Raw genomic sequence first — 13,995 nt, forward strand, 5'->3', positions numbered from 1 at the left:
TCCCTACTAGCTCTGGGCTCCCTGAGGGCAGGAGTGGTGTCTTTCATCTCAGTATCCTTGGCACCTGGCACAGGGGCAGACTCAGAGCTGACGATAAATACTTAATGAAAAGATGGGACAAATCTTCACAGAGGCTTCTGGGGAGAAAAACCTGCCAGGCGAAGGGAAGTTAAAGACTAAGAAACAAGTGGACGTGAAGTCCTCTGAGTACAGTGACCATTGTGGGTATTGTGAGTACCAGTCTCTTTCATGTCAGGGGACAGAAACAGTGGAGCATACATGACAGGGCTCCTTGGAGAGAAGAAATCTGTGATGTGACAGCCACTGAGTCTGCCCTCCCACAGGGATCTTCCCCTCAGGCTTTTATTGGAAGGAATTAAGAACTTCCATGGGACCAGCAGGTAGCACAGTGGTTAAGACACTGGACTCTCACATGGTCGACTATGGTTCAAGTTCCAGACCAGGTGGGTTGAAACTCACACTGAGTGCATGTGTGTGAATGCCCAAAATTCCAAGAGGAGACTGGAGAACAGATTACGGCATGACTATCCTCCGGGGCTGGTGGTGGGGAAGGAGGGCGATTTCTAACTTTCTATCTCTGTTTCTCTGGTGAGCGCATGCACCCTATAGCAAAAATCTCTCTAAAAAAAAAAAAAAAAAAAAGCAAAACAAAACGTCCAGGCTCAGCTGCTCCCAGAGGCTGGAGTCTCATTCAATCTCTTACCAGTGGCCCAGCATTAGCCACTGAGAATATATGCCCTGTCTTACTATGTGTCCCAGTGTTTATCAAAGTATTAAAAAAAGATTAAAATATGTTGTCAACCCTCCTACCTTACCTATGCCTGTCTTCTGTTCCTCTATCTTTATCAAATATAAAACTCACACATCGAGATATAAACCTCGTGAATGTTCTAAAAACGGTGCCATAAAAACAAAACACACATCAACTCACATCGATGTCTCCATCTCGCTAGACAGATTTGGTTAGGATTGCAATTTTCAGTTTCTCAAAAGGTTGTCACAATTGCCAGGAGTTTGTACACAGTCTCCAAGATCGTGGGTCACATGGCCCACCAGGAATATCCTTTGTGCTCCAGCCTTAGGCGATCAACCCTGGGCCTGTCATTGAGGCTTCAGAACGGTGAGGAAAAGACCAAGAAAAGCTTATGAATTTTCTGTGTTGATTAGGGAAAGCTCAATGGGATAGTTCGGTTTTCCAGTGGAAGGTCACGTGGGTCAGTTCATGCCCTGGCACAGCACGTTAGCGCCACTAAATGAGTCCACTGAGGGGAAAACGTTAATTTGCGAGGAACCACATCTGTGAGCTCTGAACAAAGTGGAGTCCTTCCCTTACAGACTTTCGGGACATGTTGGTGTGTGAGAGCTAGGCCTCGTCTGGTCAGCTCTCGGGATGGTATTACGGTAATGACTGGAATTCAGCAATTCCCCTCTGTTTGGCCAACTCTGCCCCACTCGCCCTCCTCACCGCCATCAATGCTTCATCCACAAAGAGACTGAAAATCAGTATTTAAGGAAAGGAAAAACATGAGCCTCGGGCTTCAGAGCTGAGGATTAAGAAAGACTCAAGCAACCATAGAGCCAAGGGTCCAGGCACTGGAACACACCCAAAAGTCAAGCCAGGAAATGGGTGTTGGAAGCCGATGACGTTTGCTCCCCGTGGGACAGGGTGTTATGAAAAGAACAAAACTCAAGTCTACCTCTTTGATTTAACAGTGTTACCTGGGGACCAGCAGATAGTACAATGGTTGTATCACTAGACTCCCACGTAGTTGACGGTAGTTTGAGTCCTGGATCCAGCGGCTTAAAACTCACATCAGGTGCATGTGCATGTGTGCCTGCCCAAAATCCCAAGAGGAGAATGAGGAGAAGGGATTGTGGCATGGTCATCCCCTTTGAGGGATGATTTCTTGCTTTCTGTCTCTCTGTCTCTGTCTCTCTAGCGAGCACAAGCACCCCATAACAGAAATCTCTCTGTAAACAAGAAAAATAGTGCAAAAGCAATCTGATCCGGGCCAGTTACCTGATACAAAAGAAAAAAGAATTAAAAGAAAATAGATTGATTTAATATCATTTGCCAAAAGTTAGATTTCTGTAAGGGAGGGGCGCACCTGGGAGTTAGATAAAAATGCAGACTCCAGGGTCCCACTTCGGACCTACTGAATCAGAAACTGAAGGGCACAGGGATTGAGGGCAGCAGCAGGCAGCTTCACAAAACTTCTAGGTGATGCTAGTGTGCCTTTGAGCTTGAGAACCACAGCTCTAATGTGACATGTGACAGTCCTGTCACCTTGTATCATGTACATTTTGTTAAGGCTGCACTTTATATGAATTAATTTATTTAATCTTCATCATAACCTATGAAGTAGATGCCATGAATGTTCTTTTTCTTTCTTTCTTCTTTCTTTCTTTTTTTGGAGAGGTTTTTGCTGTAGGGCGCATGCGCTCAGCAGAAAGTCAGAGAGAGACAGAGAGACAGAAAGTGAGAAATCACCCCCCAAGGGGGATGGCCACACCACAATCCCTTCTCCTCCATTCTCCTCTCGGGATCTTGGGCACACATGCACACGCGCCCAGCGCTGGGTCCAGGACTCGAACTGTGGTCAACTACATGGGAGTCCAGCAACATAGCTATTATGCTAACTGCTGGTCCCATGAATGTTCTGATCTTACACAGGTGATATCAGTACTTGAGGCACAAGGAGGCTAAGCAGCTTGTCCAAGACCCCATGTTGGTACATGGTGAATTTGGCTCTGAACTCAGGCAGTGTGGCTCTTAGCTGGACCATGGGATATTGCCTGCCCTGAAGCCATCAGATTACACACCGAATGGAAGGCAAGTCAGAGACATCTGCAGGGCCTAAGCAACAGGGGGCTTCGAGAACCCAAATTTGGTCATGCAAAACATTTAGGGAACTTACTAAAATTCAGACCAGAATTTATAGATCTGAGATTCTACATGTTTTACGAGCTCTCAGGGGGGATGGCCATGTCTCAGGATCATGGGTCCCAGGATATGGGACTCTCCATGCTACAACTGGCCAAATCTGGATGAGCTGGTCACCTGAGTCCCAGGTGACGCTAATGCTGCTCACCCCACTGTAAAGAATAGATTGTACTCAAGTGTGACAAAAATGTTGAGAGTGGCCCAGCCTTGTGGCACGGTCAGTGAGGTACTAAACTACAGTGCTGGAAGCCACATGGCTGACCACAGGTTAGGACCCTCCACCCTGCTGGCCTGAAATACACTGGGTCAATGCACCTGCCCGATATCCGAACGAGCTGGAGGATTAGGGAGGGAGGCCCTACTGGAGGTGCTTCCTCTCTCTTTCTCACTCACTCGCTCTTTCATATGTGCATGCATGCACGTGGAAGCATGCACACTCACACACTCTGCTTTATATCTTCAAAAGACACCTTTGGCTTCTCCATGGAGAATAGACAATAAGAGGCAAGAACTGAGGCCAGGAGGCCAATAACAAAGTTATGGTGACTCAGGCAGAAATATACGGTGGCCAGGAAACAGAAGGAGACAGTCGTGGAATATATTTTGGAGGGGGAGCTGATGTAGGTAGTAAAAGAAAACCAAGAGCCAAAGGTGAGTCCTAGGATTTTCACTTCAGGCACAAGCATTATTATTATTATTTTTTTTTTTTAGAGCAGATTTGGAAAAAAAAAATAAGAGCAAGCAAAGACAAGGTAAAACAGAATGAGTAAGAAAGATACAGTAAAATTATTGAATACAGTAACGTATGGGGTTTTTCTACAATAAAAACTCATTTACCAATTAACATTTAATCTGAATTTGTAATGTAGGAGGTGGGGTCTATACCACCTCATGAACAGCTAGAGTTAGTAAAGAGCTTTGAAGAGTAAATGTGCCTGTTGTGGATTGAAGTGTGCCCCCAAAACAATATTCACATGTTGAAGCCCTAACTGATGGGATTTGAAACAGGGCCTTTGGGAGGTAATTAGGTTTAGCGAGATCATGAGGATGGGGCCCTCATAATAGGATCAGTGCCCTTACGAGACACCAGAAAACTTGTTTCTCTCTCCAGGCATATATGCTAAGGAAAGGCCATGTGAGGACATAGCGAGAAGGTGGCCATCTACAACCCAAAGAGAGAGCCCTCGCCAGACAATGATGCTGCTGACACTTGTCTTGAACTTCTGGTCTCCAGGTTATGAGAAATAGTTGCTGTTGTCTAACCCACCCAGACCATGGAATTTTTATCATAGCAGTCCAGAGTAAGACAGTACCTATTAATGCATTCATCTCTTTTTTTTTTTTTTTTTTTTGAAGAGGTTTTTGCTATAGGGCGCATGCACTTGCCAGACAGAGACAGAGAAACAGAAAGCGAGAAATCGCCCCCCGGGGGGATGGCCACGCCACAATCCCTCCTCCTCCATTCTCCTCTTGGGATCTTGGGCACACATGCACACGCGCCCGATGTGAGTTTAAGCCACCGGGTCCAGGACTCGAACCACGGTCGACTACGTGGGAGTCCAACAACATAGCCATTACGCTAACTGCATTTGTCTCTTCTGAAAAATCATGATTGGCCTATAGGTGAAAAGAAGGGGGCATCAGCAGGACCATGACAAAGACCTGAGCCAGAGACCCAGGCCCATCACTTGGGTTACAATGACATGGAGTGACTGAATGGCATCCAACTCATGCCCTTCACATCTGATTTCCCATCTTGCTGGCTAAATGACTTGGGCAAGTTACTCAACCTCACTGAGCCTCAATTTTCTCAGAAGTAAAATGAGAGTAATAGCCTGTGCCTCACAGACTTGTAAACTTTACACGAGCTGATGTGTATAAAGTGCCTGGCACCTAACAGGTGTTCTCTCATTTCCCTCCCTCTTTTCTCACCTACATGCAAAATAAATTTATTTCTTTTTTTATTAATTTATTTTTCTTTTTTAACATTAATATGCTATACATAATTACAGTATACAAAATGAATTTTTCATCCAAAATATACTGTCTGTTGGCTCAATCAAGCACATCAACATATGTGTTATCAACAAACAATTTTTCATTTCTTATGTCTTGTATATTTTGCGGTTTTTTTTGTTTGTTTGTTTGTTTTTTTCTGATAAAGCAGGAAACAAAAAATCAAAGGCTGAAGTAAGTTTTTCCAAGACCTGGCACATGACTCATGAGTTCACGTTCATGCTGCATGCCCAAGGGTACACGCCATGTGCCTCGTGGACACAGCCACTACCTGATTGTGGAAAATGAATGAGATAAACATGGCATGCTCAGCATAGTGTCTGGCACATTCAAGGAATGCTAGCAAGTATTATAGTTGCCACCACTGCTGCTCAGAACACAGAATGTTCCCATCTTGAATGGCCTAGGCAATTAGGCTAAAAATGTGAGAGAAATAAAAGAGGCCCAGAGAAATCCAGGAGACATATGGATGCCCCAACCTGGGGAAATGGCATGGTAAAAGAAAGGTCGCCATACCGGGTAGATTCCACACTATGGCTTCCTCTCCCTGGGTTTTACACACCCATTTGATTTCCCAGTTATCCATTATTTTCCCAGTTATAAGTTCTCCTAGGGTTGAGGCCACACGTTATACCTGTTGGGAGGCCTAGTTACACTTAATCCCACAACAGGGTGCACACAGAGTAAGTACTCAATAAACACTCGTGTTTTTTCTGTAGAGAAGGATCACTGTCCTGTATCTAAGATTTAGCAAGTGATGTGCGAGGGCCAGGCTCTGACAGTCACGACTGATGCCAACGAGACATCAGAGGCAGTTGGCTTCGCAGTGATCGAGAAGTCCCATCACATTGCCCTTGCGGGAGCCCCTACTCAGATTAGCCATCTGTGGTCATAGACATGCTCTGCTGCTCCAAATGGGACTGAGATGGGTTATATTAACACTCAGCACGTGCAGGCATGGTGCCAAATGCCACATTATCTCATTTAAGGCCCACAGCAACCCCATGAGGTCAGTATGACTATTTTCTCTGTTTTATAGATCAGGCAACTAACGAGCAGAGGAGTGTAAGTAATTGACCCACATTTACACACCTAGAAGATGACAGGGTCATGATTCATGCCCCAGGCTGGACAATTCAAAGGCACTCTCTCAAGACCCATGGGGCTGAAAACTTAACTCCAAGTGTAAGTCCAAGGAGCAGAGCAACCCCTCAGGTTCTTTGCTCTGTAATCTGTAGACTGCTTAGTACCGTAATAACTCATCTAAAGAACACCTGTTGCTAGTTTCCAAATTTGCTCTTTGGGGAGCATGAAGCAGCTCACTGTCCCAGAAAAAACCCTGTGTCTAAGCTTTCTTCCATCTCCCCTGTCACAAAGGGTGACTTTCCTGTGTCAAGGTTGGCTGTGCGGGCTTTTTGGCTTTTCGAACACCTTTTCACTCTGTCTCTTAAAGCTGTATTAGCTGTCCCTGAGCCATATGTTAGAGGACAAGAGAAGTCAGAAGACTAACATCTGTTAGATCTTTCCCACCAGTGTGACAATGACATCATATGCTTCTTTTAGATAATTTGCACATTATCAGACTAATTTTCAGATTATCTAATCAGCAGACATTCCCCTTCATCAACTCAGTTCTCCCCCTTTCAGTTCTACAGAGTACAACATGCCCTCCAAAGGCATGCTAGAGCTGGGGCCTTTCTGTCTCTCAACAGAGACAAATCCTAACTTTGTACCAGATGCCACACCATCGCACAGCCTGGGACCTCCAGGGACCTGGGACAACCCAACTTCAATTTCATGGACCTGAAAAATAAGCTTGAAATAAATTTTATAGACTCATATTTTAAAACACATTTTCCTCTTAGGAGTGCTTAGTATGTTAGAGAAAGAATGTCTTATTTATTTATGCTACTAAATAAAAGAGATATACCATGTAACAATCCATAAGACTCTAAATGGATTTCTTTATAAATCGTTTGTTCTTGCCTCCTAGTAATTGCTAGTGTAGCTCTCCCTTAGGAAGTGTCCTATAGGACAAAGACGATGCAGCATGGCAGAGAGGATGCTGCCTACATTTCTGTCACTCTTCTGCATCCCCCAAATCCAATACTGTCGGATCCATTTGCTAGCGATTGTCTGAGCACACCATGCTTACTTCATACCTCCCTGCCTTTTGTACATACAGTTCCCTTCACCTAGGAAGCCCTCTCCCTCCCAAGAAATTCCTCCTTATTTTCCAAAGGCTAACTTGAATGTCACCTGCTCAGTGAAGCCTTTGCAAATCCTCTAATGCAGTGGTCGTCAAGCCTCAGAATGCACAGAATGCCCAGAAGGGCTTTCAAAACCACAGATTGCTGGTCTTCACTCTTAGAGTCTCTGTTTAAGGTGGAGCCCAAGAATCTTCCTTCCCAAAAGTTCCTAGGTGATGCTGATGCCACACTTGGGGCACCTAAGGCATAGGAAGCACCCTGTACCCATGAGCCCTCTGTGTGTACCCCATTTTGCACTCCTGCTCAGCACTGAGCTCCTCAAGGACAAGGCTGAGCTTATTCACGTCTCAGCTCCTAGTCCCAACATGAGGACAGTATTCAATACCAGGTTACTAGACCAAGGGATGGATGGATGGATGATCGGTTCAACGGAATGCACATGTACAGTTTTTTCATCCAGGCCAGGACTTCATAAATGTTTATCCCCGCCCCCAAAAAGTACCTTGAAAATGTCATTTATAACAGATTCTTACTGTGCAGAGAAGAAAAAAAGAAATCCGAGACGAGTTTTGATGTTGTGAGCTCATGTCAACGGGGTTTTGAATTCTACAGTGCAGAATTCTTTCTGCTGCCTTGGCCCCACCATGGCAGTTTTCCAAGGCTGCATTTAAAGAGTCACAAAGAATGCTTCTGAGTGACACCTCTCAGAGTCAACCTCCCCAGCCCTCCCTCCCTTAATTCATGTGTGTATAGATGTGCATATAGTGTCTCTGTACATATATATGTACATACATGGACACACACAGCATTTTTACTTGGAGAAAGCAGATGAAAGTGAAATGGAGGGAAGAAGAAGAATCCAGCCTCACACAAGGGGAGGAAGGACAGCGGCTCAAGCAGGAAGACCCCACTAGAAAACTCTCCCCCAAGAGTGAGTGTCTGAGCTCCAAGTATCCCTGGCGACCAGTAGTTGAGGCAGAGAGGCAAGGGCACAAAGGAAAAAGGGCGAGTCCGCGGGAGACACAAGAAATGTACACTCAGGAGAAAATGAAAGACTAGGAGAGAAACAAAGGCGAGAGGGAGCCTCCTCGGCGGGGAGGGGCAGAAGGACAGGAGTGGCAGTCACTTGCTGAGCTGGCAGCACGGGGCAGCAGGGACTGGGGGAGGGGAAGGTCAATGCTGGCTCCAGCTCACCACTCTGCCCTTTCAGTAGCAGCAGGCGCGGGGATGAGCAATGGACTCTGCTGAAGACACAGCTGGGGGGCACGGAGCAAAGGACAGCAGGAGGACCAAAGTCAAAAGGTCTCGCTGCTGCAGGTGGGGCGCGCCCAGCTGCCCATGACCCTGCAAACTCCTGAGTCTATGGAACTCTTTTCCATTAGTCCCCCGCTCAGAAGCAGCTTGGGTCACCCTGCAGCTCTGCTAAAGGGGGAAAAGTCAGCATTTCCACTTCACTAGTGTGGGACCTTCTCCTGGGGGCACTGCAGATTAGCCTCCTGGATTAAGCTCTCCTGCCTCCCTCCCCCATTCCAACAGCCTTGCCAAGGGAGGATCAGGAAGCTGAGACCTGGGGATGCTGTGAGCTGTCACATCCAATTCACCACTCAGCCCCAATGGCATTTAGGGGCAGGATGGATGAGAGCCCACCCCCCACCCCCAAACAGTGGGAGCAGCTAATGACTGGGTATTAATGATGCTGACAATTAGTGCTCACAAGAAACTGGTTGGGGGGCCGCTCACCAGGGGTATGTGGGAGGGAACCGAGCACACGTTTAGAGCTGCACACCACTCAGTGATGTGTGTGGTGTAGAGAGCAGGAGGAACAGCTGTCTTGGGTTTAACCAAAGAAACTGGGGACTGGGGGAAGGACAGCTTCTGTGGGCACTAAAGGCCTCTCTGCAGAATCCTCTTCACTAGCAAAATTGGATCAAATCACAGAGTTTTCCAAGAGAGCACTATGAGGAGATGTCAGTGAAAATGTATGGAACCTTCTTTGTATGGGAAACACCCAGATCAGCCCAGGTCCGGCTATTTTTTTCTATGAAGTTTCAAACTCTTAGCCAGTCAAATGATCCTTTTTGAAGAACCTAATTTTTCATCATAAGGTTAAGAGACAGAAAGGGGGAAAAAAAGAGTTGGAGCATGCATGCTCATGACAAACCAGGGATTTTTTATAAAAAAGAGGTTTTGCCCTAGGGCGCATGTGCTCACCAGAGAGAAAGAGAGACAAAGAGACAGAGAGACAGAGACAGTGAAAGGAAACATTAAAAATCCCCAGGGGGGATGGCCACACCACCATCCCTTCTCCTTCATTCTCTTCCCGGGATTTCGGGCATGCACACACATGTGCCCAGCATGATTTTTGAGCCACCAGGTCCAGGATTCGAGCCATGGTTAGCCATATGGGAATCCAGCCACACAACCACTACACCACCTGCTGGTCCCCAAACCAAAGATTTCTGAAGGAGGTAAGACCGACACAGCTTTCTTACTAAGCAAATTGATCCAGACTCAATGGGAGGACACAAGGGAGCCAAAGACACTACCAATGAGGGTGCAGGAGGGGAGGATAAAATTTTCCAGTGCCAGTCTCAGAAGCCAATGGCCAACCTGGAGGGAGTCACAAAAATAGCTAAGGAGGAGAGGATCACATCGTTCCACATGAGGTCCACAGTACAACCCCTCCGCTGGTGCCAACGCCCCGCATGCACACACTCACACACGCACACACACACACATGCACACAACATTCACTGTAGTGTGGCTGCAGGAGACCTAGGGAAAAAAGACACAGACAAAAGAGAAGAGTTCCAAGTTCTATAGCTGAGGATAAAGCACTGGCACATGGGAACAGAATAGCCTGACGTTTGAGAAGAGATATAAGGAGAAAAGCTAGCACTTGGGGAGCGGGGTGTAAATAATACCAAGCTAACAAACACCTCAGAGAGAGCAACGATTGCTAATAGATGCTTTCCAGATAGCAAGAAAAGCCAAAGGAGATCTTTATGTACTCGGTGGCAGAAGACAGCAGCTCTTCGTGGCCTCTTGGTCACTTAGACTAAAGAAGGGAGGGACAAGTCAATGACAGTTGCCTCAGTACAGGTCAATATATTTTCCTTTTTGAAAGATGAGGGTGACTAGACCAAGAAAGTCTCTTCCCAAAGAGAAGACAGAGACATTGGTGTTATAGCTACTCAGGAGGTAAAAGAGAGGGACAGGGCTCTGCCAGACACCCCAGACCTGCTTCTCAGATTCTGTCTAGGTGACAACAGTAGATGAGAAAACAAGGGTCTATCACACAAAAGGTTTGGACCTTGCACATGAAAAGAAACTAAAAGACATTAGGGCTATATTGCATCTCTCCACAAATTCATATGTTGAAGCCCTAACCCACAATACCTCAGAATATGACTACAGATGGAGATAGGGTTTTTAAAGAAGCATTTAAAAAGATAAGTTAAAATGAGGCTGTTAGAGTGGGCCCTACTGTCCAATCTTACAGGTATTCTTATAAAAAGAGAAAATTTGGATGCCAAAAGAGACACTGGAGTAGGTGGTAGCACAATGGTAGTACAACTGGACCCACATGAGAAAAGTCCTGGGTTTGTGTCCCAGGATCTCCCTGAGCACACAGGCATATGTGTGCATGTCTGTGATCCAGGCCAGCTGAGACTAGGGGTAGATCACAGCATAACAACCCTGTTTGGCATGTATGTATGTGTGTGTGTGTCATGGAAGAAATAAATAAAGTTTAAAAAAGAAAAGAAAGAGAGACAACAGGGACATGCATTCACAGAAGGACCCCACCATGTGAAGAGGCAGCAAGAGGGCAGCAATCTAGAAGTCAAGGAGAGAGCCCTCACAGGAAACCAGCCTACCAGCACCTTGATCTTGGACTTCCAGACTCCAGAACTGTGAGAAAATAAATTCCTGTTATTTAGGCTACCCACTCTGTTGTACTCTGTTAGGGAAGCCCTTGCAAAATAATGAAGGGGAGTAGGAAAATCACACACTAATCCAGAGAAAGATCTTGGCCACAAGTGTGTTAATTATTTCAAATATTTGGTGAAGGCAGTCAACTGACACCAGTTGACTAAGTTGGCTAACTGAAATGTACAGGAGTCATCCTCGAATCCTAGAGGTTGAATATTGTAAAGGTTCAATCTCTTTGCTTGCCTTGAACTGTTCACTTTAAACAGACTTACCAAGTTTGTAAACAAAATTAAAAACACACAGAACATCCACAAATATTATTTGCCAAGTGATCTCAGAATGACCCACATCTTGAAGCAAACTAGAAATTCCATTACCCCATTGCATTTTGAGGTCATTGTAGGCCCAGGGGCCACTAGAGATGTCACAGAAGAAAGTCAAGTGGTAAATGCAATGCCCCTTTTTGATCTCCTGATTCATAATTGGAAGTTGAAGAAGGAAAGAAGGAACTGAAATGGAAACATGAATCTTCATTCTGGGTCTCCAGAGCCCGTCCAACATCCCAAACAAGGCCAACCTGGTCACATTTGCCATTCGAGTGCTCAAAGAAAGAATGGAAGCTCCAGGCAGGAGAGCCCTTTCCAGAATCATGACCCCTTGATACAAAGCCACAGCAATAGATTAAGAAAGTCTAAAGGCCTAGTCATGATGGCACATGCTACCAAGATGCTGTGCTCCATAGACTAAGACCACATGGGAGGCCCAGGTTTGACTCTTAGTCCAAGCAAAGGCCAAGTCATGGTGGTGCACACCTGTGGGAGGCTGAGGCAGGAGGATCACAATATGGCAAGACTCTGCTTCGGGGGGAAAAAACTTCAATAATATCTAAGGCTCTTAAGTGGCCAAGCAGACACTTGAATAGCTACTCAAATTGGCAAACTCATAGGCTATGCCCAGCTCAGTTTAGGAGCTATAAGTGGGACTTCTGGAGCTGAGTGAAAAGACTAGTAGGGAACCAGCAGTTAGCGTAATGGCTATGTCGCTGGATTCCCACGTGGTCAACCGCGGTCCGCGTCCCGGACCCAGTGGCTTAAAACTCATGCTGGGCGATTGTGCATGTGTGCCCAAGATCCCGAGAGGAGAATGAAGGAGAAGGGATTGCCGTGTGACCATCCCCCCTGGGGGGGAATTTCTCACTTTCTGTCTCTAATGTCTCTCTTTGTCTGTCTGGCAAGCGCACGTGCCCTATAGCGAAAATCTCTCCAAAAAAAAAAAAAAAAGAGTAGTAAGTCTGGGATTCGATGGTGGCCAGCAAAAGCCCTTTCCCTTCTGCTTCACACTTACCTTCGTTCCTCTGGGAACAGAGCTGAGTGTTTCAGCCCTGCCCAGCCCACACTAAGTCTGGAGCTCAGCTGAGCCACATGGGCAGAGATGGCTGAGCTAAAGTTGCCATCTCACTACGTGATGTTAAGACCATCAGTGGTTACCACCAGAAGATCCCAGAGCAGAAAAAAAGGAATATTCCCAACTCTACCCACCCAACTTCCTCACTGGCCCAACCTAACTAGTGGGGACTCACGTCTGTGGTTCTCATTTCTGTGGTTGGGCGGGGACCGAGTCTCCTGATCTTGGGCGTCGTCCCCCTCCTCGCTGGCCAGGTGAGTGTGAGCATAGTGGTAGCTGAGTCCCGGCCGGTTCTTGTAGCGCTTGCCACAGACTAGAGAGGAAAAGGAAAAAAAAGGTGGAGATGCAAATGTCAGCCACCTCTGCAGCCACCATCATTCTCCCAGCCAGTGACCCCCACCCATCCACCCCACATCCAGGCTTCCTTTGAAAACCATCTTCCACCCACATACCCTTTCCCCAACACATGATAGAACCAATACAGGCCCATGTAAAGAAAACCATAAAAGGAGAGCAGAGAAGTTAAGAGCTGTATGAGTGCTCTGCCACTTCCTAACTGTGAGATCCTAGAAAAGTCACTTAACCTGCCTTCAGAGATAAATGGGAACACCCGTACTTACCCAATACAGTTGTTATGATGAGCTAACATCTATGCAGGGCACTTAGAACCGTGCTGGACGCACAGTTAAGGGTGACCATTATTTTAACTCTGAACTCAAAGGGCACTGGGAGTCTATCCAACCCCACACACGGAGGCACAAAGAAGCAGGTGAGGCCCAAGGACACTCAGTGAGTTGCCTGGGAACACACAGCTAGCTATGGGAGAGCCATCAGAACCCACATCTCCAGAGTTTGATACAGTGTTCCTTCTGCCACCCCATAGCTGATTCCATATGAAACATGTTATATGAATAACACTTTTGATGTATTAACCAGTGATTTTTGTGCCAGAAAACATGTTCCACCTCCACCATGAAAATCATGAGGCTGAGGAATAACTAGGGGACATGGCAACAAGGTCTTTTAACCTTGATGCCTTGGGTGACCTCAGATAACCAAAATCTACAAAAGGTGTTCTCAAAAGCACCACCTCTCAAATGGGGCAGCTTAAGACAGAGGCAACAAGCAATACCATGTGGCTTCTTGGAGCCAAGAAGAAAGGTTCTATTATTGCATTGGTTGGCTGCTCAGTATCTGAGATGCAGAAGTCTGGCTAAATGGCTTAAGACCAGCCTACTACCATCAACCTCCCCATGCACACAGGTCAATATTTTAGCCCCTGGGAGATTATCATAGTGCAGAGAGCAGAAGCCTCGGGGGTCTTCACAGTAAAACCCCCACCAACCTCCTGTCCTCCTACTTTTTAGCAAAGCAAACCCCCCTGCTCTGCTGAAGCATTTGGGAGTTACAAGTTCTGAGAGGCTCTCCTGTCTACCTGCACTGACATGACTGAGTAATACCATTGAG

General features: G+C 46.3%; 1 protein-coding gene across 2 annotated transcripts in view; it reads right to left on the bottom strand.

Annotated features, from left to right (window-relative positions):
- The window catches only part of DPF3 (double PHD fingers 3), a 190,148-nt gene that overhangs the window by 71,212 nt on the left and 104,941 nt on the right, over positions 1–13,995 (bottom strand). For both annotated transcript variants that reach the window (XM_006170495.2, XM_027769093.1), the window contains exon 7: positions 12,704–12,841. In XM_006170495.2, the coding sequence (XP_006170557.1) occupies positions 12,704–12,841 (138 nt within the window). The remainder of the gene's footprint in view (positions 1–12,703; positions 12,842–13,995) is intronic.

This window comes from Tupaia chinensis, unplaced genomic scaffold (assembly GCF_000334495.1).
Source record: "Tupaia chinensis unplaced genomic scaffold, TupChi_1.0 Scaffold148607_1, whole genome shotgun sequence".
Classification (NCBI taxonomy): domain Eukaryota; kingdom Metazoa; phylum Chordata; class Mammalia; order Scandentia; family Tupaiidae; genus Tupaia; species Tupaia belangeri.